Source organism: Sus scrofa, chromosome 6 (assembly GCF_054392235.1).
Source record: "Sus scrofa isolate SSC_HxYL_T2T_F1_AM1 chromosome 6, Sscrofa_HxYL_maternal_Yorkshire_Landrace_v2.0, whole genome shotgun sequence".
Lineage (NCBI taxonomy): Eukaryota > Metazoa > Chordata > Mammalia > Artiodactyla > Suidae > Sus > Sus scrofa.
This window is the reverse complement of record NC_139388.1, coordinates 79,256,142-79,283,618: the sequence shown is the minus strand read 5'-3', so window position 1 is coordinate 79,283,618 and position 27,477 is coordinate 79,256,142. Positions and strand designations below refer to the sequence as shown.

The 27,477-nt window shown below is 43.4% G+C and overlaps 1 protein-coding gene across 41 annotated transcripts in view; it reads right to left on the bottom strand.

Annotated features, from left to right (window-relative positions):
* DNAJC16 (DnaJ heat shock protein family (Hsp40) member C16) overlaps positions 1-27,067 on the bottom strand; it is a 38,780-nt gene extending 11,713 nt beyond the window's left edge. For 20 of the 41 annotated variants that reach the window (XM_084962921.1, XM_084962925.1, XM_084962923.1 and 17 more), the window contains exons 1-7: positions 26,950-27,067; positions 24,696-24,880; positions 20,295-20,361; positions 18,160-18,499; positions 8,448-8,632; positions 5,788-5,892; positions 5,052-5,210 (exon numbers count right to left, since the gene is read on the bottom strand). In XM_084962921.1, the coding sequence (XP_084819047.1) occupies positions 5,052-5,210; positions 5,788-5,892; positions 8,448-8,632; positions 18,160-18,499; positions 20,295-20,361; positions 24,696-24,862 (1,023 nt within the window). In that variant the 5' untranslated portion in view covers positions 24,863-24,880; positions 26,950-27,067. The remainder of the gene's footprint in view (positions 1-5,051; positions 5,211-5,787; positions 5,893-8,447; positions 8,633-18,159; positions 18,500-20,294; positions 20,362-24,695; positions 24,881-26,949) is intronic. The other 21 variants (XM_084962943.1, XM_084962941.1, XM_084962942.1 and 18 more) reach the window with 4 other exon arrangements.
* Positions 27,068-27,477: the final 410 nt, after the last annotated feature.

The window sequence follows — 27,477 nt, the reverse complement described above, 5'->3', positions numbered from 1 at the left end:
CCGGGTGCAGCCCTAGAAGCAAAACAAAACAACTCCAAAGTAACAATGTTACTAAGTATAAAAGGCAGACTACAAAATTATATGATAACTACTTTGTTATTACTAACTTTCATATGTTTCAAAGGAGTGAAATTATACATACATATATAACAGGTTCTCTGACCATAATTAATCTAGAAATCAGTATGAGGTGTATACCAGAAAATCCCCTTATGTTTAGAAATTAAGAAACTCTGAATAACTTATTGAGCTGAGAAACGTTTTGTTATATCAGCTGTAACAAAATATTTTGAATTTGAAGTGACTCATGAAGATACTATTTATCAAAACTTCGGGATACAGATAAAGTAGAGGGTTTATGAACCACATTCTGAAAACCTCTGTCCTACAGAAACTCGGGGGAGTTCCCTTATGGTGCTGAATAGACACATTGGTGCTGCTGGGACATGGGTTCGAACTCTGGCCTGGGAACTTCCATATGCTGCAGGCGTGGCCGAAAAAAGAGAAATTTGTGACCGGGTACATTGGGATACATGTGATATCCATGGCACCACTGGTCCTAAAGCCCCGAAATGTCCCTCAAGGGAAGAATGAATAAACATATTATCACGTGGCCATAAACACTGTACAGCAAATGAAAACAAATGAACTAGAAACCACGGGCGTTACACTAAGTCCCTCGCCACTGGAAGGACTTGGTTTACGCTCAGAATTCATTTTTATATTTATGAATTTTATATTCATTCAAGCTTGTAAAGCATCCATTGTACCAGTGATTTTGTTACTGTATTTGATTTACAATTTTCCCCAGGGGATAAATAAATAACAACTCTCAAGAGTACAAGTCATCACTAAAAAGCAATTTAGGAAATCTCCACAGATCACTTTTGGACAGGGATGATTGTCTTTCCTCTTTCACAACTGGCCTTTGTTTGCTTCCTGTCTCTCGGCTCCTTATTTTTTTTTTTTTTTAGGGCCCCACCTGCGGCATGTGGAGGTTCCTGGCCTAGGAGTCGAATTGGAGCTGTAGCAGCCGGCCTACACCCAGAGCTGCAGCAACGCAGGATCCAAGCCACATCTGCGACCTACACCATAGCTCACGGCAACGCCAGATCCTTAACCCACTGAGGGAGGCCAGGGATCCAACCCGCAACCTCATGGATCCTAGTCGGATTCATTTCCTCTGCGCCACGATGGGAACACCTCTCGGCTCCTTCTTAGTTGCTATCAGGCACCCTCTTTTTATTTGCTGGTAAACTGTCAAGTGCTTTGTCTTGGGCTCCCTTCTCTCCCTGCGTTACATACGATGCCTCTAACCATTCACTGATGACCCACAGTTGTCCAGCCCAGATCCTTCAGCTTTCCTAAGACCCCGAACCCCTGCCTTAAGGGCCATGTCCCCGGAGCTTTCCTCAAGGTCGTTCTAAGTCACATGCCCCAACTGAACTCATTACCTTCTTCTTAAACCTGCTTCCTTCCTTCCTATCCTCTTTCCCTGTCTGGTTCTGCTACACACGCCGTCCTTGCCTTAGTCAGACAGTCTCAGGAACCCTTCTACGTTCACGTGGCATCCAGAGCTTACCCTACATCCAAGGAGACAGCTACTGCACTAGGTGACAACTGCCTGTCAGCCTTTCTCCCGCCCTGACTGTGAGTCAAAGACTCCGGATGTCAAAGTTGTTTTGTATTTAGTGCTCAGCAGGCAGGCAATGAATTTAGTGAATGAACAGAATAAAGGATTTTGCAGAATTTATGTTCTCATTCTAGCCGCCTATAAGAGAAAGTATCAAAGCATCCTTGTTGTTTTTAAAAAAATAACATCAAAAATATTCAAAAATGTTCATTACAGGAGTTCCCATCATAGCTCATCAGAAACAAATCCGACCAGTATCTATGAGGACGCAGATTCGATCCCTGGTCTCGCTCAGCGGGTTAAGGATATGGCATTGCCATGAGCTGTGGTGTAGGTTGCAGACGCAGCTCAGATCTGGCATTGCTGTAGCTGTGGTGAAGACTGGCACAGCTCTGACGCCTAGCCTGGGAACCACCTCCATATTCTGTGGGTGTGGTTCTAAAAAGCAAAAAAAAAGTTCGTTACAGAAATTTTTGAAAACCCAAATATTGAAATAATATATAATTTTGCCATCAAGAGATAACCACTGATGTTTTGATGCATTTATTTCTAGTTTTCTATTTGTACACGTTACAAAATTAAGACGAGTGTATAAACTGCATACACGATTCTGTATCCTTACTTTTTAACATTATGTTCTGAAGATTAGCCCTATTATCAAGTATTCTTTTATTTATTTATTTATTTATTTTTTTGTCTTTTTTTTTTGCTACTTCTTGGGCCGCTCCCTCGGCATATGGAGGTTCCCAGGCTAGGGGTCGAATCGGAGCTGTAGCCACCGGCCTATGCCAGAGCCACAGCAACGTGGGATCTGAGCCGCATCTGCAACCTACACCACAGCTCACGGCAACGCCGGATCGTTAACCCACTGAGCAAGGGCAGGGACTGAACCCACAACCTCATGGTTCCTAGTCGGATTCGTTAACCACTGCACCATGACGGGAATTCCTCAAGTATTCTTGAATTGCCAGTTTATTTATTTATTTATTTGGTGTGCCTATGGCATGTGGAACTTCTCGGGCCGGGGATGGAACCTGAGCCACAGCGACACTGCTGGATCCTTAACCTGTTGAGCCACTGGGAAACTCCTAAAATTTTTTTTTAAATTGAGAAAAAATTCAAATAACACAAAATTAAACATTTTAATGTATAATCCAGTGGTAATTAGTACATTCACAGTGTTTGTAACCTTTACCTCTATCTAGTTCCAAAACATTCATCACCTCAAAAGAAAATCTGACTCATTAGGTGATCACTCTTGGGAAGTTTTGCACTGATCTCCTTGATTAGAAGCAGCTCATTAGAAATTAAAGATAACAATTCCTCTTATGTTGGTTACAAATACTTCCCTTATTGTTTAATTTAAAAATTTTAAGTATTTATTTATTTATTTATTTTTGTCTTTTGTCCTTTAGGGCCATACCCACGGCATATGGAGGTTCTCAGGCTAGGGGTCCAGTAGGAGCTTTAGCTGCCAGCCTACACCACAGCCACAGCAACGCCAGATCCAAGCCATGTCTGTAACCTACACCACAGCTCAAGGCAACACCGGATCCTTAACCCACTGAGCAAGGCCAGGGATCAAACTCGCAACCTCATGGTTCCTAGTCATATTTGTTCCCGCTGCGTCACGGAGAACCCCCAATTTTTAAGTATTTATATAAAAATTTAAAACTTATAATCAAGTTATTAAGATTTTCCAACAAGATTTTCCTCACTTCTTTTAGCTCTTCCCTATCTTAAGATGAGATAAATATTCACTGTATGTTCTCTGAGTTAGTTTATGGGTTTTTCTCTTTTCCCCAGTGATTTTAATGACATTTATTTTTATTTTAAGAGCAAGATCAAATAACTTTTATTCACCTACAAGATCTCAATACAGTGAAAGGCCAGTTAAATGCTTTTATTGTGATTCAGAACCCATGCACGTTTGAATATCAAATTATGAAACTAAAAACTTCCAAAGGATTAACGGGATGAAATCAAAGCTAGTGTATGGGTTTTTTCTTTTCTTTTTAGTGCTGCACCTGTGGCATATGAAGTTCCCAGGCTAGGGGTTGAATCAGAGCTGTAGCTGCCGGCCTAAGCCAGAGCCACGGCCACTCCGGACCTGAGCGTTATCTGTGAATGATGCCACAACCTACGGCAACGCCAGATCCTTAACCTACTGAGTGAGGCCAGGGATCGAACTGGCGTCCTCATGGACACTAGTTGGGTTCTTAAACTGCTGAGCCACAACGGGAAGTCCCTCGTATTCCTTTTTATTACTGTTTAATATCTAACTCTTACATTTGATTTTGTAACTTATTTTAGAATAAAATCATTGATTTTTTAAAACAGGAGTTCTTTTGAGGTCAAAGATAATTATTATTTATTATTTTAATTTTGTGGTAAAATATAGAGAACATAAAATTTGCCATTTTAACCATTTTCAAGTGCATGATTCTGTGGCATTAATCATTCACATTCTTCTGCAACCATCATTGCCATTCATCTCCAGAACTTTTCACCTTTCCAAATTGAAACTGTACCCGTTAACCATTAACTCCAGGAAGTTCCTGATGTGGCACAGCGGAAATGAATCCGACTAGGAGCCATGAGGTTGCAGGTTCGATCCCTGGCCTTGCTCAGTGGGTTAAGGATCTGGCGTTGCTGTGAGCTGTGGTGTAGGCCGCAAATACTGTTCAGATCCTGAGTTTCTATGGCTGTGGCATAGGCCGGTGGCTACAGTTCTGATTGGATCCCTACCCTGGGAACCTCCATATGCCACGGGTGCGGCCCTACACAAAAAAACACTAACTCCATATTTCTTCCTCCCCAGCCACTGGCAACCACCATTCTACTTTCTTTTTTTTTTGGCTGGGCACATGGCATATGGAAATTTCCAGACCTGAGCTGCTTCAGCGACAATGTTGGATCCTTAACTCACTGCGCCACCAGAGAATTCCCACCAATTTACTTTTGGTCAAAGATTATTATTTAAGCAAAATAGTACCAAATCATATTTTAAACTTTTTTTTTCCCCCTGGTCTTTTTAGGGCCATACCCATGGCATATGGAAGTTCCTAAGCTAGGGGTCTACCTGGAGCTGTAGCCCCCGGCCTACGCCAGAGCCACAGCAACACGGGATCTGAGCCATGTCTGGGACCTACACCACAGCTCACGGCAACCCTGGATCCTCAACCCACTGAGTGAGGCCAGGGATCGAACCCGCATCCTTACAGAAACCAGTCAGGTTTGTTACGGGTGAGCCACGAGGGCAACTCCTTAAACTCTTTTAAAAATTCTATGCTTCTGAATGAAGACAGTAAAGCTCCTTTCTTCTCCTCGCCTGCTTTGTTCAATTATGCTGTTTCTTTCTATGCAGACCTGAGATAAAATGAGAGGGCCGTCATGAAACAAGGTCATACTCACATACCTGGATAACATCTGCAGGCTTGTGTATGTGTTCTTTAAAGATCAGGATGGTGGGGGTGTAGACATTGACATTGTACTGCCGCGCCATCTCTTCCGCCCCCCTCAAGCCGACGTACACATAGCCGAATGACAAGTAGTCTTTGTACGCAAAAGCAGTCAACTGTTAGGGCATGACAGAAGGGAAGACATGAAACAGATACCAGAGCATCTAAATGACAAATCAATTCTTTCTTTCAGTTACAGCAAAATATCCCTCTTGCTGAGTTCCGTGTGGGTGGGAGGTCTGAGGACTAGATGCACCCCAACTGTGTAAGATGGCAGTGACCAGGCCAACGCTGGAGCACTTTCCTCTCCTGCCTCATGTCACAGGGATAATCAGAGGTGCACTAGTTAGAAGCGTAGTTGAGAATATCATTCAGAGAGCAGGTCTGGAATCAGGCTTCAGGGGAAGCAGTTTTCACCACGCTATAGAGAGACCCTGGCTAGGTTAGACAACCACTCTAAGCTTCAGTATTTTGCTCTGTAAAATAGGCATAAGAATCAGTATCACTGGGGTCTTTTGAAGATTAAATGCTTTTACGTGTGTGGGAAGCCCTGACTCAGTAATAGCATCAGTACGTACTCAATGTCAAATAAGGCAAATTTCTGGTCTTCAAATATTTCTCAGGGGATGAGCTATTACTCACAAAAAGGACCATCACCGAAATGACAAAACATTAGCCCAGCACCTAAAGTACCTTGTATAGCAGCGGGACAGCGGGCATTTGGTCAAACAGAAGGACATGTGGTTTATTCTCCTGCTGCCAGCCAGAGAGGAATCGGACATAGTTTTTATTTGTAACCTTAAATTGAAAAGAGGATGTTAGTTTCAAGATTTAATTCTTTTTTTTTTTTGTCTTTTGTCTTTTGTCTTGTAGCCTCGGCATATGGAGGTTCCCAGGCTAGGGGTCTAATCGAAGCTGTAGCCACTGGCCTACACCACAGCCACAGCAATGCAGGATCTGAGCTGCGTCTGCGACCTACACCACGGCTCACAGCAATGCCGGATCTTTAACCCACTGAGCGAGGCCAGGGATCAAACCCGCAACCTCATGGTTCCTAGTCATGTTCGTTACCCACTGCGCCACAACAGGAACTCCCTCAAGATTTCATTCTTAATTTGCCCTCATTTAGCTAAGTTAAAAGAATGGAGATGCAGATTCTCTATTTTCATATGTTCCAACTCTTACAGACTAAAATCATAATCTTTTCTGAAACAATTACTAACCATATTATTAAAAAAACTGAGTTTTGAAATTGTTTCTTGCTCAATTATCAACTACTTTTTGTTCTATTAACCTGCAGATGATAACGTAACAACCGCTCTTTTAAAATTGCTTAAAAAAAAAAATTGCTTAAATGAGAGTAAGCAGACCCACTGTTTATATGTTAAATAATTTCATTTACTGCCGTCATAATTTTTTTTACATTAAAAAAATGAAAGAATAGTTGATTTACAATGTGCCAGTTTCTGCTGTATGAATCGCTACTTTTGCCATTTGTTTTCCTGTTTATGCCTTAAAATAATCCTGAGAACAAACTAAAAACATGAATAAGTTAAATGTCTACATAGAAATTTTTCAGTTGTTCAAAAAAGTTTATCTTTCTACTTTGCTTCCAGAATGATACCTAATCATTTCACCCCACTGCTTGACCCCTTTCAACGGCTCTGTCACCTGCAGGCCAAATCCAAGTTCCTCAAGGGAGATCCTTACAGGGAGCTTCCCTTCAACCCCCTCAGTCTCGTCCTCTCGCACTCACGCATGTCGACTTCACACAAAGCAGGCTAGCTCGTGTCCCGGTCCTCTGCCTGCCTGCAGTTCACCCCCCTACTTCTCTCCCCTCACCTGTGAACTCAGTACAGGGGTCATTTCCTTCAGGAAGGCTTTCTCTACTCTCTAGAATGGGCGCTGCACATACCGGATGGCAACAATCACCCACTGGATGAGAGCTCCTTGAACTGTGACCTCAGCACTTGATAGAGTGTCTGGCGTCCAAGAGGCACTGGTGCACAGTGCCTGGCGTATCTTACAAAGGTCTGGGGACTTATGAGGACAATGTATCATTATTTTAGGAGGCTACCATGCTCTCTGACAACTTCCTTTCAAGCTAACTTCAACAAATGTTTCTTCTGTGGGTAATGACCCTAGCGGGACAGCCTATGAACAGTGATTGTAGAATACGACAGAAATATCTCTACGTTCACCGTCCTTGGTATTGTTAAAGGAATGAGTCATTTTTTTTTTTTTTTTTCCCTTTTTAGGGCCATACCTGCAGCACATGAAAGTTCCCAGGTTAGGGGTTGAATCAGAGCTGCAGCTGCCAGCCTATGCCACAGTCAGAGCAAGGCCAGATCCAACCCATATCTGCAACCTACGCTGCAGCTTGTGGCAATGCCGGATCCTTAATCCTCTGAGCAAGGCCAGGGATTGAACCCATATCCTCACAGATACCAATCCTGCTCTTAACCCACCAAGCCACGAAAAGAACTCATTTAAAGCAAAGTAAGAATCTTGCTCTAATTCCTTTCATCCCTACCCTAAGATGCTGGGAGAAAAATGCTTCTCAAACATAAAAAGTCATAGTTTATAGTCTGTATGAACTCTTTGTGCCTAGCTTCTTTAGCTCAACGTTTTGTTCGAGAAATTTATTTATTCACTTATTTTTCCTTTTTTTTGGCCGCCCCATGGCACATGGAATTTCTGGGCCAGGGATCAGATCTGAGCTGCAGTTGTGACCTAGACCACAGCTGCAGCAATGCCAGATCTCTAACCCACTGTGCTGGGCAGGGATCGAATCTGCATCCCAGTGCTCCAGAGACGCCCCTGATCCCAGTGCACCACAGTGGGAACTCTTTTGTTTTTATTTGTGAAATTTATTCATATTGGTGCATCACGCTATGTTTAGAAAGTGTGAAAGATAAAATTTGACTTCATGGAATCTGGTTTTCAATAGACATGGTCACTAAATATATAATCAAATATAACAACTGAACATTCTCATGAGAAAAGTATCTTCAAATGAACAAATGCATGAGTTGGAGAGAAACCCTGCATTCTACGATGGGATCTACTTTTTTGTTGAGGAAATAAGAGCCACTCTCATTTAAGGCTCAGATCCCTATGACAGGGTACGTCTTCCCAGTGGCTGTAACAGGGATGAGTCTTGGAGTCTCTATTTTAATTTTCAGTCTCTGAGGACAGGCTTCATTTAAATGGTTCAGTTGGAGTAATCTTAAATGAGCACGCTTCTTGCCTGCTCAAAATGAAAACTCAGGTCTGAGGATGACCACAGGCAGAGGTCAGGGCAGCCAGGGGTCCCAGGCGCCTCTTAGACTTAGTCTCAGCCAGGTACTTACTTTCTCCACCAAGTTCCCAGGAAGAAGACTCTCTACAAACTGCCGTAGGTTCTCACGGACCACTGCGTTATGGAAGAAGGAGATCTTCCCGTTTATGATTCCTAGGATAGAGGGTGTGCTGTGTGCTCCCAGGTGATGGGCCAGGCGCCTCTCGTACCCGGCATGGACCACACCGATTCCTACGCCTGGAAAGCATGGAAGACTGCCATGAAGACTTTTCACGCCCCGACGGCAGGTGAAGAGATGCTGCTAAGTAATTTTCTGGTGCGAAACTGAAATCCCAACTCAGGAGGAGGGGAGAGCATTCCTGATAAGACTGTCTAGCGTTCCTTCACTGCTGGAATTCTAAATTGGTTCAGTTCTTCCGCAGAGCAACCTGGCCATGTTTAAGAGGAGCCACAAATCTTTTTATCTTTGGTCTATTGTTTCTAATTTTGGGAGAGATCGTGAGGAAACACTTCAGAGGAAGAGAACAATCTGTTCACCGTGTTCCTGCTCACAGAGAGACCACCTGTGAACAACGCAGGGTTCATCAGCTCAGCAATGGCTGGAAAAAACCCAGGATTTGTCAATAGGCTGGGATCACAGTCTTCTCACCCTTCAGAGCACATCTCCCTTTTATACAAAGTATTTTATAAAGACATTACACAGATTCTCAAAAAGAGAAAGAGATTAAGTTAAAACCATTAGGCCATATCCCATATAACTACTGTTAATATTTTGGTATCTATCTATTTGTACCATTTCTTTCTTTCTTTTTTTTATCTTTTGTCTTTTCAGGGCCACACCTGCAGCATACGGAGATTCCCAGGCTAGGGGTCTATTCAGAGGTGTAGCTGCCGGCCTATGCCAGAGCCACAGCAATGCCAGATCTGAGCCGCGTCTGCGACCTACACCACAACTCATCACAACCCTGGATTCTTAACCCACGGAGTGAGGCCAGGGATTGAATCATGGTTCTTAGTCGGATTTGTTTCCGCTGCACCATGACGGGACCGCAAACTTAATACTTTGAAACTGCTAAGTTGGAGTTCCCATCATGGCTTAGTGGTAATGAACCCAACTAGTATCCATGAGGACACGCATTCGATGCCTGGCCTTGCTCAGTGGGTTAAGGATCCAGCTTTGCCATGAGCTATAGTATGTGTTGCAGATGTGGCTCGGATCCTGTGTTGCTGTGGCTGTGACTTAGGTCTGGAGCCATAGCTCCCATCTGACCCCTAGACTGGGAACTTCCATATGCTATGGGTTTGGCCCTAAAAAGACAACAACAACAACAAAAAACCAACTAAAAACCTGCTAAGTAGACTCAACAAATCTGCTGGCTACCTGAGTGTCTCAAGGGCAGGAAAGGAAGCACCTTAGACATCACATAGTCTACTCCCCTCATTTTATAGATAAAGAGATTCAGAGAGGTGAAGTGACTTAGCCCAGTTTGCAGAGCTGATAAATCTGAAGGGTAAGAATCCCAACTGGATGTTCCAGAGCCAAGTCCAGGACACGATTCTATCACACTAGAGGCATTAAGAATGACCAAGGGACAGTGTCAGTAAGTGAAAGTGCCCATAAGAATTATGTGAGCAGGAGAAAGAACACGAACACAGCAGGGATGCACTTGAGTGATCTGGTCTCACGTAAAGTAAGAAGCGACATCACCTAGGGAGGTCAAGGGCCGTGCAACAAAGGCTCAAGGGCGGAACTGGTGTGTTCTGAGCCCTTTGTAAGTTAGGCAGCATACCAAGAGCTTTAAGTCACTTTTCACACTCACAAACCCCAAGTGGTAAGTATTGTTATTTTCATGGACGAGGAAACTGGTGCCTGGAGAGGCTGAGGAAAGCCACCTGGCACCAGTTAGTGTGCAGTAGGACCTAGATTTGAACCCAGGTCCAGGTGACTGCAAAGCCTGGCTCCTTTCTGTCTCCAGTATCCTCCTCCACCTAAGCTCTAAGGGATTGAGTTCTTAGAGACCCACTCACTGTAAATGACCTTACCGGTGATTGCTACCCAGACCAGAAACCACCTTATTTCACCAATTCCAGCAATAGCATCATTCGTGGGGCCTCCAACCAGCCTTCGGGACCAGAATCAGTAATCAGAATGGTGGCTGGTGGGCCTGAAATCACATGCAGCTCTGGGAGAGCAGAGGACAATGAAGACAACTTTCATGCTTGCTGTCCATGCTGCTCTTCCCCCAGATATTCCTGAAGCTTGTTCTCTCGCCCTCTGCAGGCCACCTTTGCAGTGAGACCTTCCTCGTCTGCCCATCTGAGACTGGGAGCTTCTCACTCAGCAGTCCCTAGCACTCAGCCTTTTTTTTTTGGCAGAGACCTTGACATGTGGAAGTTCCTGGGCCGGGAATCCAATCCACGCCATAGCAGCGACTGGGCCCACTGCAGTGACAACGCAGGTTCCTTAACCCACTGCACCACAAGGGAACTCCGACTCGGCCTTTGTTATCACGCTCTGTCACCATTTGACAGGTTGTGTGTTTGGTTTGCTTGTCTCCCTTCTCTAGGATATAAGCTCTATGAGCGTAGGGATTTGGAGCTATTTTGTTTACTGCTGTATCCCTAATATCTAGAAGAGTTCCTGGCACTTATTAGGCACTCAACTTTTTGTTAAAACAAGTAAATGATTAAAGTATTCAAAGTCAGATACAGACGAAAATCCCAGCTCTGCTACTCCTTAGCTGTGCAACCGTAGGCAAGTCATTTAACCTCTCTGAGCCTTAGTTTCCTTATTCACAAAACAGAGATAAATTGTTGTAAGGATTGCATGGTATAATATAAAAAAGAACCTAGCCCAGAGCCCAAAATATAGTAGGCACCTAATTAATTACAACCACTGTTAAGTATTATTTCATCCAGACCATGTGAATTCTGACCTAGAGATTATGTCTTTTTTGAGTGGAATTTTAATCTCCATGAAACTCTCTTCTTCCTGCAGAGTGGGATAAGCTATGTCAAGATCACTCTTTTTTTTCTTTTTATGGCTGCGCCTGACACATGTGGAAGTTTCCAGGGTAGGGGTCAAAATCGGAGCTGCAGCTGCCGGCTTATGCCATGGCAGAGCCACATCTGTGATTTATGCTGCAGCTTATGGCAATACTGGATCCTTAACCCACTGAGTGAGGCCAGGGATTGAACCCGCATCCTCACAGAGACAACATCTGGTTCTTAACCCACTAAGTCACAATGGGAACTCCAGATTTCATTTCTTCTACTTAAAATTACCATTGAGTCCTTGGAATTACATGCACCATCTTCATTAAATGTAAGCATTTACAAATCTATAAAGGTTATTTTCTTAGATCATTTCTGTAAGACTTTGACTCTTAATATTATAATCCATTTCTAAATTCTGGAGGAATTTTACTTATAGATTAACTATCATACAGATTAGAATAGAATGAAGAATGATACATATTTGGTGTTTAAATTTATGGTCTTTTTTCCTCCTGTAAAGATATTTAAGAGTATAACAAGAAGTCCAAAATTCTTTTAAGTCCAGATCTAATCTCTTCCTCGTATCCATCCAAGCTGGGAAGAATCAGAAAACTCACCAGCCCTCTTTTCTCCCTGAGACTCAGGTTGGGAAATAACCATGATGACACGTGGTGACTTGCAGTTGCTGAGCCACAGTGAACAGTGCAGTTTCTCTTGTCTCCTCCTCTGCCTTTAAACTCTCTACACTCCCAAGTTCAGGTTTCATAAAGCAAGCTCAGCTGGGCCAACAGCAAGTACAGCTATGCTCCTATTCTTATCTTGATTAGCATAACCTGGCTGGCTGACAAGGACATATCAGAATCCAAGCAAACTTGAGCAGCAAATTTAAAAGAAGGGCAAAGTGTATACGACCTCTTTTGAAAAGATTTTTTTTGGGTCACACCCATAGCACGCGAAAGTTCCCAAGCCAGAGATGGAACATGTACCACAGCGGTGACCAGTGCCATGGCACAAAAACACCAAATCCTTAACCTCTGAGCCACCAGGGGACTCCAGAAATATTTGATTTTTATATACATCAATGTTTCAAGGTAATTTACAGATCCTTGGAAATTAAAAATACAAATTAGGAGTTCCCGTTGTGGCTCAGCAGAAACAAATCCGACTAGTAACCATGAGGATGCAGGTTTGATCCCTGGCCTTAATCAGTGGGTTAAAGATCAGGCATTGCTGTGGCTGTGGCGTCGGCCAGCAGCTGCAGCTCCAATCGACCTCTCTACACTCGGAACCTCCATATGCTGCGCATGTGGCCCTAAAAAGACCAAAAATAAATAAATAAAAATACAAATTATTTTCTCCTCTTTCCGAGTTTGTAAGAGGGTGTTCTTTCTGTATAGTACTGAAGATCTCTATTTTGAGGTGTCAAATTATATTTGTTTTCCTTACGCAATCTTAAAAGTGTGACATGTCTTTTAGGGAAATTCTTTTGTTTCCCCCTCTGTCTTGCACACACACACACACACACACACACTCATCTCTTTTTCAGCTTTTCCATACACCTGGAGGGATGGTACAGAGCCAACTGGAAGAACATGCCACGGTCAAGAATGGCTAAATACAAACCTGTTCATAAACAAACTCTTAAGATGCAAAATGATGTGAAATAACACAAAATCAAGAATACACAGTTTAGGAAGTTCCCTGGGGCGCAGCGGGTTAAAGATCTGGCATTGCCACAGCTGTGGTGCAGGTCTGATCCCTGGCCTAGGATCTTCCACATGCCACTGGTGCAACTAAACGAAAGCAAACACAAAAAAAAAGCACCAAAAAAACCAAACACAGAGCTTAAGGAGAAACAAAACAAAACAAAGCCAACTTTAATACAGGCAGACCCTTTTCCTAGACAGAATGAACTTGTTATAGACACTTTGTTATTTTTAGGATAAAAAGAGAACTATTAAAACAGAAAAGTTAATCTTTCTTTTGAAATAAGAAGTCATGGAGTTCCCGTTGTGGCTCAGTGGTTAATGAATCTGACTAGGATCATGAGGTTTCGGGTTCGATCCCTGGCCTTGCTCAGTGGGTTAAGGATTCGGTGTTGCTGTGACCTGTGGTGTAGGTTGCAGACGCGGCTCGGAACCCAAGTTGCTGTGGCTCTGGCGTAGGCTGGCTACACCTCTGATTAGACCCCTAGCCTGGGAACCTCCACATGCCGCAATCTGGAAAAGGCAAAAAGACAAAAAATAAAAATAAAAATAAAATAAGAAGTCATGCACACACACACACACACACAAAAAAAAAAAAAAAAAAAAAAAAAAAAAAGAGAGAGAGAGAGAGAGAAAAGGAGTTCCCCTTGTGGCTCAGTGGTTATGAACCCGAATAGGAACCCCACCTCTGCTAAGTACCACCTTCGAACAAAGGACCAAATGAGCCAAGTCTCTATCAAAGAGGGAAGACAAGAGCGCCCGCCTCACAGTCGTTGTTTATAACATGCATTCCACTTACGTTAGTGTTGGCACACAGTAAACTCTCAATAAATACAAGCTATTCTGATTATGCTCATATTATTACTGTCACGTCATCACACTTGCTATGTCCAAACTGTGGTCATTACTTAGAACCACTCCTCCCCAAACTCGGCTCTTCCCTGGATTCCCTGACCATCCAGTAGCTCAAGTCAGGATCCTGAGTCAATCTTGAGACTCTGTCTTTTCCACATTTCTCACATTCAAATGGTCCCCGGGTGCCAGGTCCCTCCAGGATCCCACCCTTGGAATATCTGACACTCGTTCTCTCTCTGTTCCCGCTGCCCGAGCTCAGGCCAATGGGGGCTGTCCTGCCCAGACTGGTAGCCTCCCTGTTTCCATGCTCACTTCATCTATCTATGTATCTATGCATCTCTCGTGGTTTTTAGGGCCACACCCATGCAATATGGAACTTCCTAGGCTATGGGTTGAATCCAAGCTACAGTTGCCAGCCTGCACCACAGCCACAGCAACTCGGAATCCGAGCTGTGTCGTGACCTACACCACAGCTCGTGGCAACGCTGGATCCCTGACCCACTGATTGAGGCCAGGGACTGAACCTGCATCCTCATGGATACTAGTCGGATTAGTTTTCACTGTGCCACCACAGGAACTCCTATTCTCACCTTCTTTACTTTGTCCTTCATGCAGCATTAACAGTTAGCTTTCTCAAGCACAGCTCTGATTAGATCAACCTTGGCTTTTTTTACACACCCCAAAATAAGGTCCTGGCCCCTTGGCCTGGACTCTCAGGCTCCTGCCTACCTGGCCCCAGAATGCTCGTCCTGCCTCCTCCCCACTCACAAGCTGCGGGGTCTTCTGTGGATGTGCCGTTTCCCTGCCTGCACGGTCCCTCCTGCCTGAATGTTACTCCTCCATTTCCTGCCCAGCCAACTTTTAATCACCTTTCAGGACTTAGCTGAAAATAAGGCAAAAGTCAGTGCTTGATAGTCTGTGAGCTGAAGAAAACAGATTAACATTTAAGAAAGATTTTTAAAATTTGGCTTCAATGGGCAGCATCTAACGTGGGATCTCAGTTCCCAAACGAGGGGTCAAACCAAGGCTGCAGCAGTAACACACTGAGTTCTAACCACTAGACCAACAGGGAACTCCCTTAAGAAAGATTTTTAAGGCTCAGAGGAAACTAATCCAACTAGTATCCATGAGGATGCAGGTTTGAACCCTGGCCTCGCTCAGTAGATTAAGGATCCAGCATTGCCATGAGCTGTGGTGTAGGTCGCAGATGCAGCTCCGATCCTGCATTGCTGTGGCTGTGGTGTAGACCGGCAGTTGTAGCTCTGATTCCACCCCTAGCCTGGGAACTTCCATATGCCGTGGATTCGGCACTAAAACACAAAAACAAAAAAAGAGAAAGACTTTTAAAATGAATTTATAAAATAGGTACTTTAAAAAACTTTACTTTGGTGGACCAGAAAACTCAGTTAACCAGAAATTCTCTAATGGTCACTTGCTAAGCACTTAATATATCAAGCAGTTAATATATATTTTTCTCATTTACTATTCATAATAATTCTGTTGGTTTGACATTATAACCCCACTTCATTTATTTTTATTATTATTAATTTTTCTTTTTATGGCCACACTTGCAGCACATGGAAGTTCTCAGGCTAGGGGTCAAATTGGAGCTGCAGCTGCTGGCCTCCACCGCAGCCACAGCAATGCCAGATCCAAGCCACATCTGTGACCTACGCTGCAGCATGTGGCAGCACTGGATCCTTAACCCACCGAGTGAGGCCAGGGATCAAACCCACATCCTCACAGACACTATGGTGGGCTCTTAACCCACTGAGCCACAATGGGAACTCCTGTAACCCCATTTTAGAGTTGAAGAAACTTAAGCTAAGTAATTCGTCCAAGCACACAAAGCAGTAAATGACATAGCTGAGATCTGAAAACGGGTCTACCTGATTCTAAGGCATGTGCTGCTCACAGCAGTGACCCCTGTGCCACAGGCTACCTCATGCTGTCAGCGTTTGCCTGATGGCTCTGATCTGACCTGGGGGTAAATGAATTACCATCCTAACTTATGTTAACAGGTCAATGCTTATATCCTGCTATGGGGCCTTTTTTTTTTTTTTGCTTTCTAGGGTTGCACTTGCAGCATATGGAAGTTCCCAGGCTAGGGGGTCCAATCAGTTGCAGCTGCCAGCCACAACCACAGCAACTTGGGACCCAAGCTTCATCTGCGACCTACACTACAGTTCACGGCAATGCTGGATCCTTAACCTACTGAGCAAGGCCAGGGATTGAACCCACATCCTCATGGATACTAGTCAGGTTCATTACCACTGAGATACAACGGGAACCCCCACCTCTCCCCGCTATGGAGTCTTAACGTCTGAACAGGTTAAATTGTTTTTAGCACAGCACCCAGCATGGCACAAAATGCAGCCATGCTGTGTGATGAAGAAGAAGCTGATCAGTCCAGGGGCTTCCACCTGACCTTGGCCTCTCATTCATTCATCAGACACTACAGTAAGCACCTGCTGACCTCCCACCAGAGAGAAGACAATGGGCTAAACTTACACCTTCACCTGAGAATTCCTTTATCCTGAAAGCATTCCGGCAAATCTGAGTACCTGGGCATCTCTGGACAGCAGATTGAAAATTTCTGTTTTAGAATAAATGAACTGATGCTTTGGAGGTTCCTGTCATGGCTCAGTGGTTAATGAACCCAACTAGTATCCATGAGGACACAGTTTCAATCCCTGGCCTTGCTTGGTGGGTTAAGGATCTGGCATTGCCATAAGCTGTGGTGTAGGTCACAGATGAGGCTTGGATCCCAAGTTGCTGTGACTGTGGCGTAGGCTGGCAGCTGAAGCTTGGATTCGACGCCTAACCTGGGAACTTTCATATACCGCAGGTTTGGCCTAAAAAAGGCGGAAAAAACAAAATAAAAACAAACCTTAAAACCAAATCAAAACAAAAAAACATGCTTTTCAACAGTGCACTCTCTCCAGAGAAGTCCAGGTTTTTCAGCCCCTATGGTTGAGCTTGTCCCTTTTTAGTGACCCAAGAATAAGTCTGACTATAAATCACACACACACACCATCCAGTAATTCCAACTTTCAGAAGTTATTAAAATAAATATCCTCTCTGGATCACTAAAATTTTCCTAGTGCTAAGTGGTACAACTATGAACAAAGGGAAGGCTCATCTGTGATGGGGAGTGGTAACCCATGACCCTTAGAATATCATGGGTTATGGGCTGAACTGCGTGCCCCCAAAGGCATATGTTGAAACTCTAACTGCCAGTACTTCAGAGTATGACTGTGTTTGGAAATACAGCCTTTAAAGAGATAATTACATTAAAATGGGATTCTTAGGGTGGGCCCTAGTCCAGTGTAACTGGTGCCTTTTAAGAAGAGATTAGGTCACAAAAAAAAAAAAAAAAAAAGATTAGGTCACAGAGAGAGAGTGAGACAGTGGACCTGGGCTCTCATTGGGAGGAGTTCCCATTGTGACTCAGAGGGTTAAGAACCTGAATAGTGTATGTGATGACGCAGGTTTGATCCCTGGCCTTGCTCAGTAGGTTAAGGATCTGGCATTGCCACAAGCTGCAGTGTAGGTCTCAGATGTGGCTCAGATCTGACGTTGGTGTTGCTGTGGCTGTGGTGTTGCTGCCGGCAGCTGCAGCTCTGATTCGACCCCTAGCCTGGGAACTTCCACATGAAATTCGGCCAAGAAAAAAAAAAACCGAAGATGCAGGGAGAAGCCTAAAGCAAAGGAGAGAGGTTTCACAAGAAACCCAAACTGTTGACACCTTGTTTTTGGACTTCTAACCTCAAGAACTATGAGAAAATAAATTTCTGTTGCTTAAGCCACCTAGTTTGTGGTGTTTCGCTATGGCAGCTCTAGCAAATTAATACGCGGAGTGAAATCACAAATACCACAAGGATAACCTGCAAATCTTATCAGCATTAAAACTGGTGCTTGAGTAGTGCTTTCCTCAGCTAATAATCTTTAAGTTTCTCCTCTGTATTAGGCCCTCAACTAGACGGTAGGAGGTTATAGGTAAAGCTTCATGTTAGTAACACAGACCGAAGGTGGCTTACACATTTCCCCTCTCTGAAAACGTGTCCCTGGAAAATGCCAGTCATCATGAATTTGTCAAGAGAAATCACGTTAACCGCTCCTTCTCCCAGCAGCCCATGAAATTCAAGAGATGTAAAAGTCACTTCCTGCTAGAAAAATATCTTCCAAAGGATAACATGATCTTACCCAATCCTTCCAGCTCTTGAACGACTTCTTTCCAAACAGGCTCAATATGGATGCAGCTGAAGCACCAATCCGAGGTGATCTTAATGAGGTAGGGTTTTTTGAAGCTATCTGGGACCACCTCATTCACATAGTGTGAAAAGTGCAGTAAGTACTTTTCATCAATCGAGTCCCGCCGTTCAGAATTAAAAGGGAAGTGGAAAAAAGACTCATCGAAATAAAAATTCTCATGGAAATGGCGGAAGTGATACTCCCGCTGCTGCTGCTGCTTCTGGTAGCCCTGGTTCTCGCCGGCATCACCATAGTGGTCATAATGTGATCTTTTTTCTTCATTGGAAAGAATCTATTAGAAAAAGAGAAAACAAAAAGAAATCCAGACAACAAACGAAAAAAGGATCACCCAAAGGACTGCCCTGTAAGCAGCTTGAAAGACAGGAAGGGAACAAAGGAAAAGCTATGATACAATTAGATATTTCAAGCATCGTCACTCAACATAACTGAAACCCTTCTCTCAAAACAAACATTAAGTGTTTCAAGACCAAAACACTTCAGCTGAGATTTGCTCATGCTCATCTTGACTTTAAATTTAGATTTTGAGCTATCATAATATTCATAAGCACATCAATAAAACAAATAAAACTTAACATAACATTGATCACTAAGGTTCAACCACAAGAAAATTGACTTGGTTATACCATGTAAATTAGAATTATTCAAACAAAGGTATGGAAAGCTGTGAACACCAAAAAATTACCAGAGAACTGAATTCTATGATTGTACGTTAGCTAACTTTGTTTTCGTTTATTTTGGGGGTTTTTTTTTTTGGCTGTACCCACGGCCTATGGAAGTTCCCGGGTCAGGGTTGGAATCCGAGCTATAGATGTGACATACGCCATGGCTATGGCAATGCCAGATTGTTGACCCACTGCACCACAGCAGGAACTCTCCGACTTTGTTTTACTTAGAAATAACTTTGGTTTTTTTCTTTTTGTCTTCTTAGGGCTGCACCTGCGGCATATGGAGGTTCCCAGGCTAGGGATCTCATTAGAGATGTTGCTGCTGGCCTACGCCAGAGCCACAGCAACACCAGATCCAAGCCGTGTCTGTGACCTACACCACAGCTCACGACAACACCGGATCCGTAACCCACTGAGCGAGGCCAGGGATCGAACCCAAAACCTCATGGTTCCTAGTCAGATTCGTTTCTGCTGTGCCATGACGGGAGCTCCCAGAAGTAACTTTTAATAAGGAATTGGAGAATCTGTTTTAGGATGAAGTATCAGTCTATGAGTTAAGCAGTGTCTGCTGAAGACTATTACCTTATGCAAATCAGGAAGCCATGGACTTATCTTTCATGAATATTCCAGACCAACTTACTTATGGTGATGTGTTGAAAATCCTGCAGCACTTGAATAAGTATAGGCAAATTGGTCTGTGATTCCTTTTTTTTTTTTTTTGGCCTTTTAGGGCTGCAGCAGCGGCATATGGAGGTTCCCAGGCTAAGAGTCCAATTGAAGCTACAGCTGCCGGCCTATGCCACAGCCACAGCAATGCTGGATTTGAGCCAAGCCTTTGACCTACACCACAGGTCATGGCAACACTGGAGCCTTAATCCACTAATCGAGGCGAGGGATCGAACCTGCAACCTCACGGTTATTAGATTCGTTTCCGCTGCGCCACAATGGGAACTCTGGTCTGTGATTCTTTAATATAAGTTTCTAGTATATGTGCTGCCAACGTGACCATGTAATATAAGGAAACAGAGACATATGTTCAGGGAGACTCTAAAATTTCAATTAAAGCCTTTAAAACAGGCCAGTTTTTCTAAGAGCTGAGTGTTCGGGCACTAGTATCAACATACTGAATGTGGCCAAATACGTTGTCCTTACCATCATCTAGAAACTGGTCAGGGATGTGGGAAACAGCCTTTTCTGAGAGGACTTTACAAAACTGATCACATAAGATATACTTCATTTCACTTTTTGCCTTTACCCATGACATGCAGAAGTTCCCAGACCAGGGATTAAACCCAGGCCACAGCAGTGACAACAACGCTGATCCTTAATCCCCTAAGCCAGGGAACCCCAAGATATATTTTATAAGAGCGAGCAGATGTATCACGAAATTTGACACGATACCTCATAAGCCTTGCTGATTTGAATGAACTTGTCTTCTGCCCCAGGGTCTTTGTTTTTGTCAGGATGCCTGAAACACAAAGGCGCAGGCAGTGAGAATGGATTTAATGTTCTCCATGTGGTCAGTTAACATCCTTGTACACACAGTTCACTACATCAGAGGCAACTGGAAAGGCATTTTGTTATGACGGTTTCTTAAAAATAAATGGGAGAGGCCATTGGCTCCGTTGCATGACGACAGTAAATGAGACTGTGAAACAGTCAATTTCTTCCCAAAGCACTTCAGTGGGGCACATTTTCAAAGCTCCAATAGTGCTGTGGCCTTTCACTGAGGAAGGGTGGGAAATGCATGTCTCTCCATTGCTCCCAAACACTGCCGGAGCTGGCTCCAGGCTAAAGGCACTCATGAGAACCACCTTCTTAACCCAGGACAGCAGTTGTGTCCACCATTTCATCCCGACGTTAGAACGTCAACGTAGGTATTTCTTCCGACAACTCAGGGAGACACAGGAAACAGCTTCTAGGAACCTCCGTGACTGTGTTTAGTAACAACCATGTCCCAAATGGTATTTGGCTACTGACATTCAAATTAGAACAGCAGAGTTTTCATTATTGCCTTGATTATCCCGGTCTGTCTGGCTGCCTTTTACTTACAAATGCATGATTTCAAGGTGACCTGCAGCACATGGACGTTCCCGGGCTAGGGGTTGAATCGGAGCTACAGCTGCTGGCCTACCATAGCCACAGCAATGCCAGATCCAAGCCACATCTGTGACCTACGCTGCAGCATGTGGCAACACTGGACCTACACGACACCATAGCTCATGGCAACACCAGATCATTAACCCACTAAATAAGACCAGGGATCAAAACCACATCCTCATGGATACTAGTCAGGTTTGTTGCACTGGCTGTGCCAACACAGCAACTCTTCCAATGCCACATATTTTAAAATGGGAGAAAAGTCTACAGTTTGTACAAGTGACTTCAACTAGAGTGGAACTAATATTTGCCATTATACACAGCTGGCAATTAAATGAATGCAATCTTGCCGCCATACATTGTTCTGTTATCTTTTTGTGTTTATACAAATTTCAGCTTTGGTGACTTTAAAATCTTGGACAGTTGAGGCTGGGTGGGTGTTTTTCTTTTTTCAGCCACACCTATGGCTTATGGAAGTTCCCGGCTAGGGGCTGAACTGAAGCTGCAACTGCGGCCTGCACCACAGCAGCACCAGATCCGAGCTGCATCTGTGACCTATGCTACAGCTTTTGGCAACACTGGATCCTGAACCCACTGAGTGAGGCCAGGGATTGAACCTGCATCCTCAGAGAGACTATGTTGGGTTCTTAATCCACTCAGCCACAGTGGGAACTCCTCAGGGCTGGGTTTTACTTCCTGAGAACCCCCTAAAATATAAACCAGTGTTTTATATTAATTAATATTTCAATGCCATTTTATCAAGAGATTTTATGACAGAGGTTATTGTTTTTGTAAGCACGTCTGCTAACTTTCAGTAAATTTCCTCTAGCAAAGGTTCTGGAAAGAGAAACAATCCACTGGGAAGCAAATGACAACTAAAATCAGCACTGAGTACATCAGAATTAAAAAAATTTTCCAACCTGACCACTTTATTCTAGCAGGAACATGTCAGAATGAATTATACTAATACTCGGACTCCTCTAAAAATAAACTTCAAATTGTTGCCTGTTGAATTTAGACATCCTTCTTCCCTGAAATATTTAATCCTGTTATGAATAATAGTGGGGAAAAAAACCTGAGCTAAATGTAATGAAAATATGAAAACAGTATGTTTCTGGATGATCAAACAAAGAAAGTGTTTTCAATATTCAAACTTAGGCCAAAGGCTGAGGTGATAAATTATGCGACTGCACATAAGAAGGTCTGACATACAGAGCTCTGCAGGGGGAGGAGGAAGGGGTAGGAAGGGGCTTGTAAGGAGACCGAGTCAAAGACAGAGTACCAAAGACAGCTGGGCTACCACCACAGCTCCCGAGACAGAGGAAGCCAAGGCCCAAGACCAGGGAGGAAACCCAAGACAGCGCGAGCTTCTAAGGAGTATTTTCCTAACTGTGGGAAGATGCCTCAAAGTTGCGAACATATAAAAAAGAATAAATTCCGCTCTTGGAAAGCACCTTTCAAAGCTATTTTCAATGTATGTGAAACACTGCACGGACTGGAGTATTATGCACATTTTTTAAATTTCAAAGTGAAGAAAACACTATTGTTGGCACCTACTGCCTGTCTAGCACTACCTTTAAAGGAATAAAAATGAAGGTAGAAAAAAAGTCAATAAAGTATCAGACAAACCCATTGACAGTTTGGGTCACTGACCACATCAGGCCTGGTGGATTCAGGCCAAATTTTATGAGGCCATTTTTCTTGGGGTGGGGAGGAGTTATTTTGCTAATGTAGATGACGTAACAGTGCCTATGATCAAACGTCATTATTAGGAGAGAAAGAGTTTTTCTGAGATTAAAAAAAAATTATGGTTTAAAAACAAACAAAAGAAGTCCTTCTGTGACACAGTGAATTAAGGATCTGGCCTTGTGGGTATGGCCAAAAGAGAAAAAAAAGAAAAAGAAAAATAGACTACAAATCCAATTTAATACGTAACCATTTCCCTCGTGACAGCTCATTCTGGAGTCAGACTGGGAAACATTGCAATTTTCAGTGCACAGCTGACCCCTGAACAACTCAGGGGCCCAGTCAAAAACCCGCAAGTAACTTTACAGTCAGCTCTCCATACACGTGGATCCACATTCAAGGACTCCGCCGACCTCAGGCCGTGAAGTACTACAGTGCTATTTACTGAACAATATCTGCATTTAACTGGACCCGTAGAGTTCAAAGGCTAACTGGATATGACACCATATAAAATCATTATGAAATGAAACAGTTTCACTGAGAAAACACTGTCAAAGCCAAAACAGCAGAAAATAATAGCACCGTGAAAATACTGAGGTAAAGTAAAATTGTAGACTTTCACTGGATGACAGTCTCTAGTTTCCTACGGTGATGAGTTACTCCTAGAGGGAATCTAATTAAGGAAGAGAGGCATGTGATTCATTTAATTAATATCAAAACACCCTTTTCAGCTCTGGAAGATAGAAAAGTCAAAGCCATATATTTGAATAGGTCCCACATAACTAACCTATCATTTCTGCTTTTAAAATGCTGTCGAAGGCCATACCCTGCCCAAAAGAATGTTGCTACCTTATGAATTCAGTACAGATTTATGTATTTTTGCTTTAAATACAAAGACGCAAGAGTCTGAAAGGATGTAGAAAGCAACCTGGGAAGAGGCCATGCGTAATCAGAGACTGTGTTTCTTAGTATCCAATCCGGGGATCCTCGTGCTATGAATATGGTCTAAAATAGTTCTTTATTCAAAACAGTCAAAAGCAGATTTTAAAACTATCTTTCACCTTTATTGCCACCGACTGAATACTAAGATGCGTCTCTCACTGAAGAATGAACAATGGTGTCAGGCAGAGTCACACACAGCCTGCGGTGTCAGCTGCACGTGGCCGCTTTGCTCCTGCAAAACTTTCTACCCATTCCAACACTATCCCACTCACTCTCACTTCTGCCCAGACTGGTAACATATTAAAAAATAAAACAGCCATAAACTGTCTGCTGGTGCTGAAGGTCAACTCGTGGAAGCTAGAGATAATACAGACTTAACAACTCTGAGCTTAGTTCTTCACTCGAAAAACAGGGACAGCAATGTCCATCCCCACAGGGTACTTATAAAGTTTACATGAGATAAACAGCATAGAACCCGGTGCCCAGCATGCAGGAGGGCTCAAAGATGGGTCCCATCCCAAACTTTCAACCAACTTATGGTTGGTTCACCATAAAAAGCTCTTAGGCTAAAAGAGCAAAGCTCTTACTCTCAAAATTTTTTGAAAGCTTAAAAATTAATATTCTAGACAACAGGATAGGACAGTGTTCCCTTTAGCAACGACACTCATAAAGAGTTACCTTATGAATAACATGTCATCGGAAGGGTAGCTTATCCATTGTTGATCATATATATATATATATATATATATATATATATATATATAAAATAGAAATATTAATTAATTAAAGTTCCCACCTACTTACTTTAACATTAAATAAGTGAACAGTATCAAGGTAATTATTTAAGCCAAAGAATTCCTAAAAGGGAGTTTCATAGTAATACAGCCTTCGGATCTCATCACTAAAAATTATAAAATAACGTGAATATAAGTTCTCCTACATAAAATATGCTAGACATAGATATTTAATGAACATAGCAACAGAGACAAATAAAAGCTAACCATGACTTAGGGTTCGTTCTCTTGCTAAAACTGCTTAGCTTATTTTAAACTGCTATTTCTTTGTTTCACCTACCATTCCCGGGCGAGCTTCTTATAAGCCTTTTTAATATCAGCCTGACTGGCTGTTCGGCTGACCCCTAGGACTCTGTATGGGTCAAAATCCAACGCAGACAGAATTTGCAGGATCAGAACCAGAACTATCAAGAACTGCCAGGAAATGCTCAATTTTTTCACTTCCATTTCTCTTCCTTCCCAGAGCTGAAATGATTGAAGAGGCAATAGTTTTAGTGGTGGAAATCTAGACAGTTTTGCTTTTTTTAGGTAAAAGTATAAGATATATAGATGAAAAATAAAACGAAAGGTATCTTGCAGGAAAAGTGCCAAGCTGTTTGACGACATCTTTTTAAATGAACAATCTTGCTATTGTTTTTGAATATCGCAAAAAAGGACTGTTATCAGATGAGATAAGCAGTAAGAATTAATAGCAACTCTCTAAAATCCTTGGATTAGAAAAAACCTTTAGAAACGACTGAAAATGAATGAGATGAAGAAAATAAGCAATGTGGAAAAACATACATAGGGAAATCCAAACAACTACATCTCAAACACACTACTTCACTTAGTCTGACAATAACAGTTTAAACTTAAAACATGTGGTTAGAGACTACCTCACTGAGCACACCCTAAATAAATTCATGAATCATAAAGATTTACTATGTGCAAACCTACAAAACAAGATAGTAGTGATGTTCTTGGGAGTTAAAAATAAGTACAAGCTATGAAAGTGAAATACTCTAAAAAAAAATCCCCTGGGGTTATGACTTAGTATGCCCCAATTCTATTCTTTCTCACCATACTCATTCAAACAAGAAAAAAAGGAAGTTGTTCTTTAATCACTAGCAATACTGGCATTATAAGTGGAGGTCTCGGATGAGGAGAAAACCTCACTTCCCACATTAGGGGGCGATTAATGGCAAAGCCTGTAGACCACGCATGGTCTTCAAATGTTAAAGCTCCATCTCTGGTGAGTGTAGTGACTGAATTCACTGTGGACTTTGGAAATAATCCTGGCTAGTTAATGAACAAGGTGGTGGTGTATTGCTTGGATGATCTTTGTGGTATCTTTTTTTTTTTTTTTTTTCTTTTTTAGGGCCGCACCCATGGGATATGGACGTTCCCAGGCTAAGGGTCAACCTAGAGCTGCAACTGCCAGCCTACACCACAGCCGCAGCAATGCCAGATCCCATCCGTGTCTGTGACCTACACTGCAGGTCACAGAAACATCGGATCCTTAACCCACTGAGCGAGGCCAGGGATTGAACCTGCATCCTCATGGATACTAGTCTGGTTTGTTACCACTGAGCCATAATGGGAACGCCATGTGATATCCTGATTTCTCAGAAATCACTAGAGTTTTATGGATCATGTATCTAATGTGACACTATCGAAAGAGAGGTAAACTCTAAGAGTGTAAACTCTAAGAGGTAAACTCTAAGAGTGGAGTTAGACAAGTAGGAATTCTAAATGCTGCCTGGAGTCCTCACAAAATTGACTAATCTGATGGTCAATGTTTAGGACTGCAAACATGCTGAATGAAAATCTAAAACATACCATTATTTTCTTTGTAAAGGCAACCTATAACCTATTCTATCCTACAAAACATATATGGCACGCTAAAAATGGAGAAAGTTATGTAGCACATTGACTCTGGAATCAGACTAACATTGGGATCTGTCCTCCATCACTTTACGACCTTGGACAAGCTATTTAAAACTTGTTAACTCCTCCATAAAGTGAGGTTGAACAATACCACCCTGAAAGATCTAAATGGGAGTTAAATGTATGTAATGTATTTACTGAGCACAGGGTCAGCAGCCTGTAACTGATACTTATTACCATTAACTTCTACTATGCAGTGCAACCAGTGCCTTATTCAACTGTGTCAGTTGCCTCCAGTTAGAAGGCTCAAGTGCCAGTGGGCTGTGTTCCTTTGCTGACAGCTCGACCATGCCGGCCTCTGGGCAGGAAACAACCTGCCCAACAGGTAGGCTACCGCCCTCGGGCAGTATCACCTGGATCAAGCAGCTGATCCCAGAGGCATGCTTAGGTCTGAGCCCAGCCTCGAGCTCCCACCAAAGGTCGCAAACCTATAGGAGACGGCCGCCTCCCCCGCTGCCTCCGAGAGCCCAGGGCCGGGCCCTACTGGCTCCGGTTCCCCCGCTAGGCCCAGCGGGGACCGGGAACGAAGAGGAACTAATAGGAAATCCCTGAGTCTGCCCGGCCCCGCCGCGTCCGCGGCTCAGCGCTTCACGCGGAGAAGGAGTTACCGGAAAAGGGCACCAGCCTAACCGGCTGCAGCGTCCACGCTCCAGTTAGTCCGCCGGGCCGGGAACCTCCGGTCCAAACCAGCGCTTGCCGGGACCTGGGGAGGGAAAGAGGGGCGACGAGTTGGAGGGTAGTCACGTGACGCTTAAAGGCCCGGCGCACCGAGGGCGCGGACTGAACCGGTCCAAGGCGTCTATTTTGCGAGTCTGTTTTGACCCTTGTCACCCGCCGTCTGCGCATGGACCCGGCGCGGTTGCCATAGGAACGAGGCGCGCTCTTCGACTGGATCCAAAGGGATGGTCGCGGACCAAAGAGTCCAAAACGTGCTTCCTAGAGAGGCGAAGTCGCGATGCCTGATGGGATGCTAAAAGACCTCCCCGATGCAGGGAGGAGTTTCCACTTGTACCAGGAGATGGCCCTCGTCTAGCAACAGTTGCTAGGGTGGGGAAGCAATCGCTGGTCCCAGATCTCTTTAACCCTATTCATAGAATCCTACAACGTCAGAGTTGGAAGGCACCTTAGGGATCCTT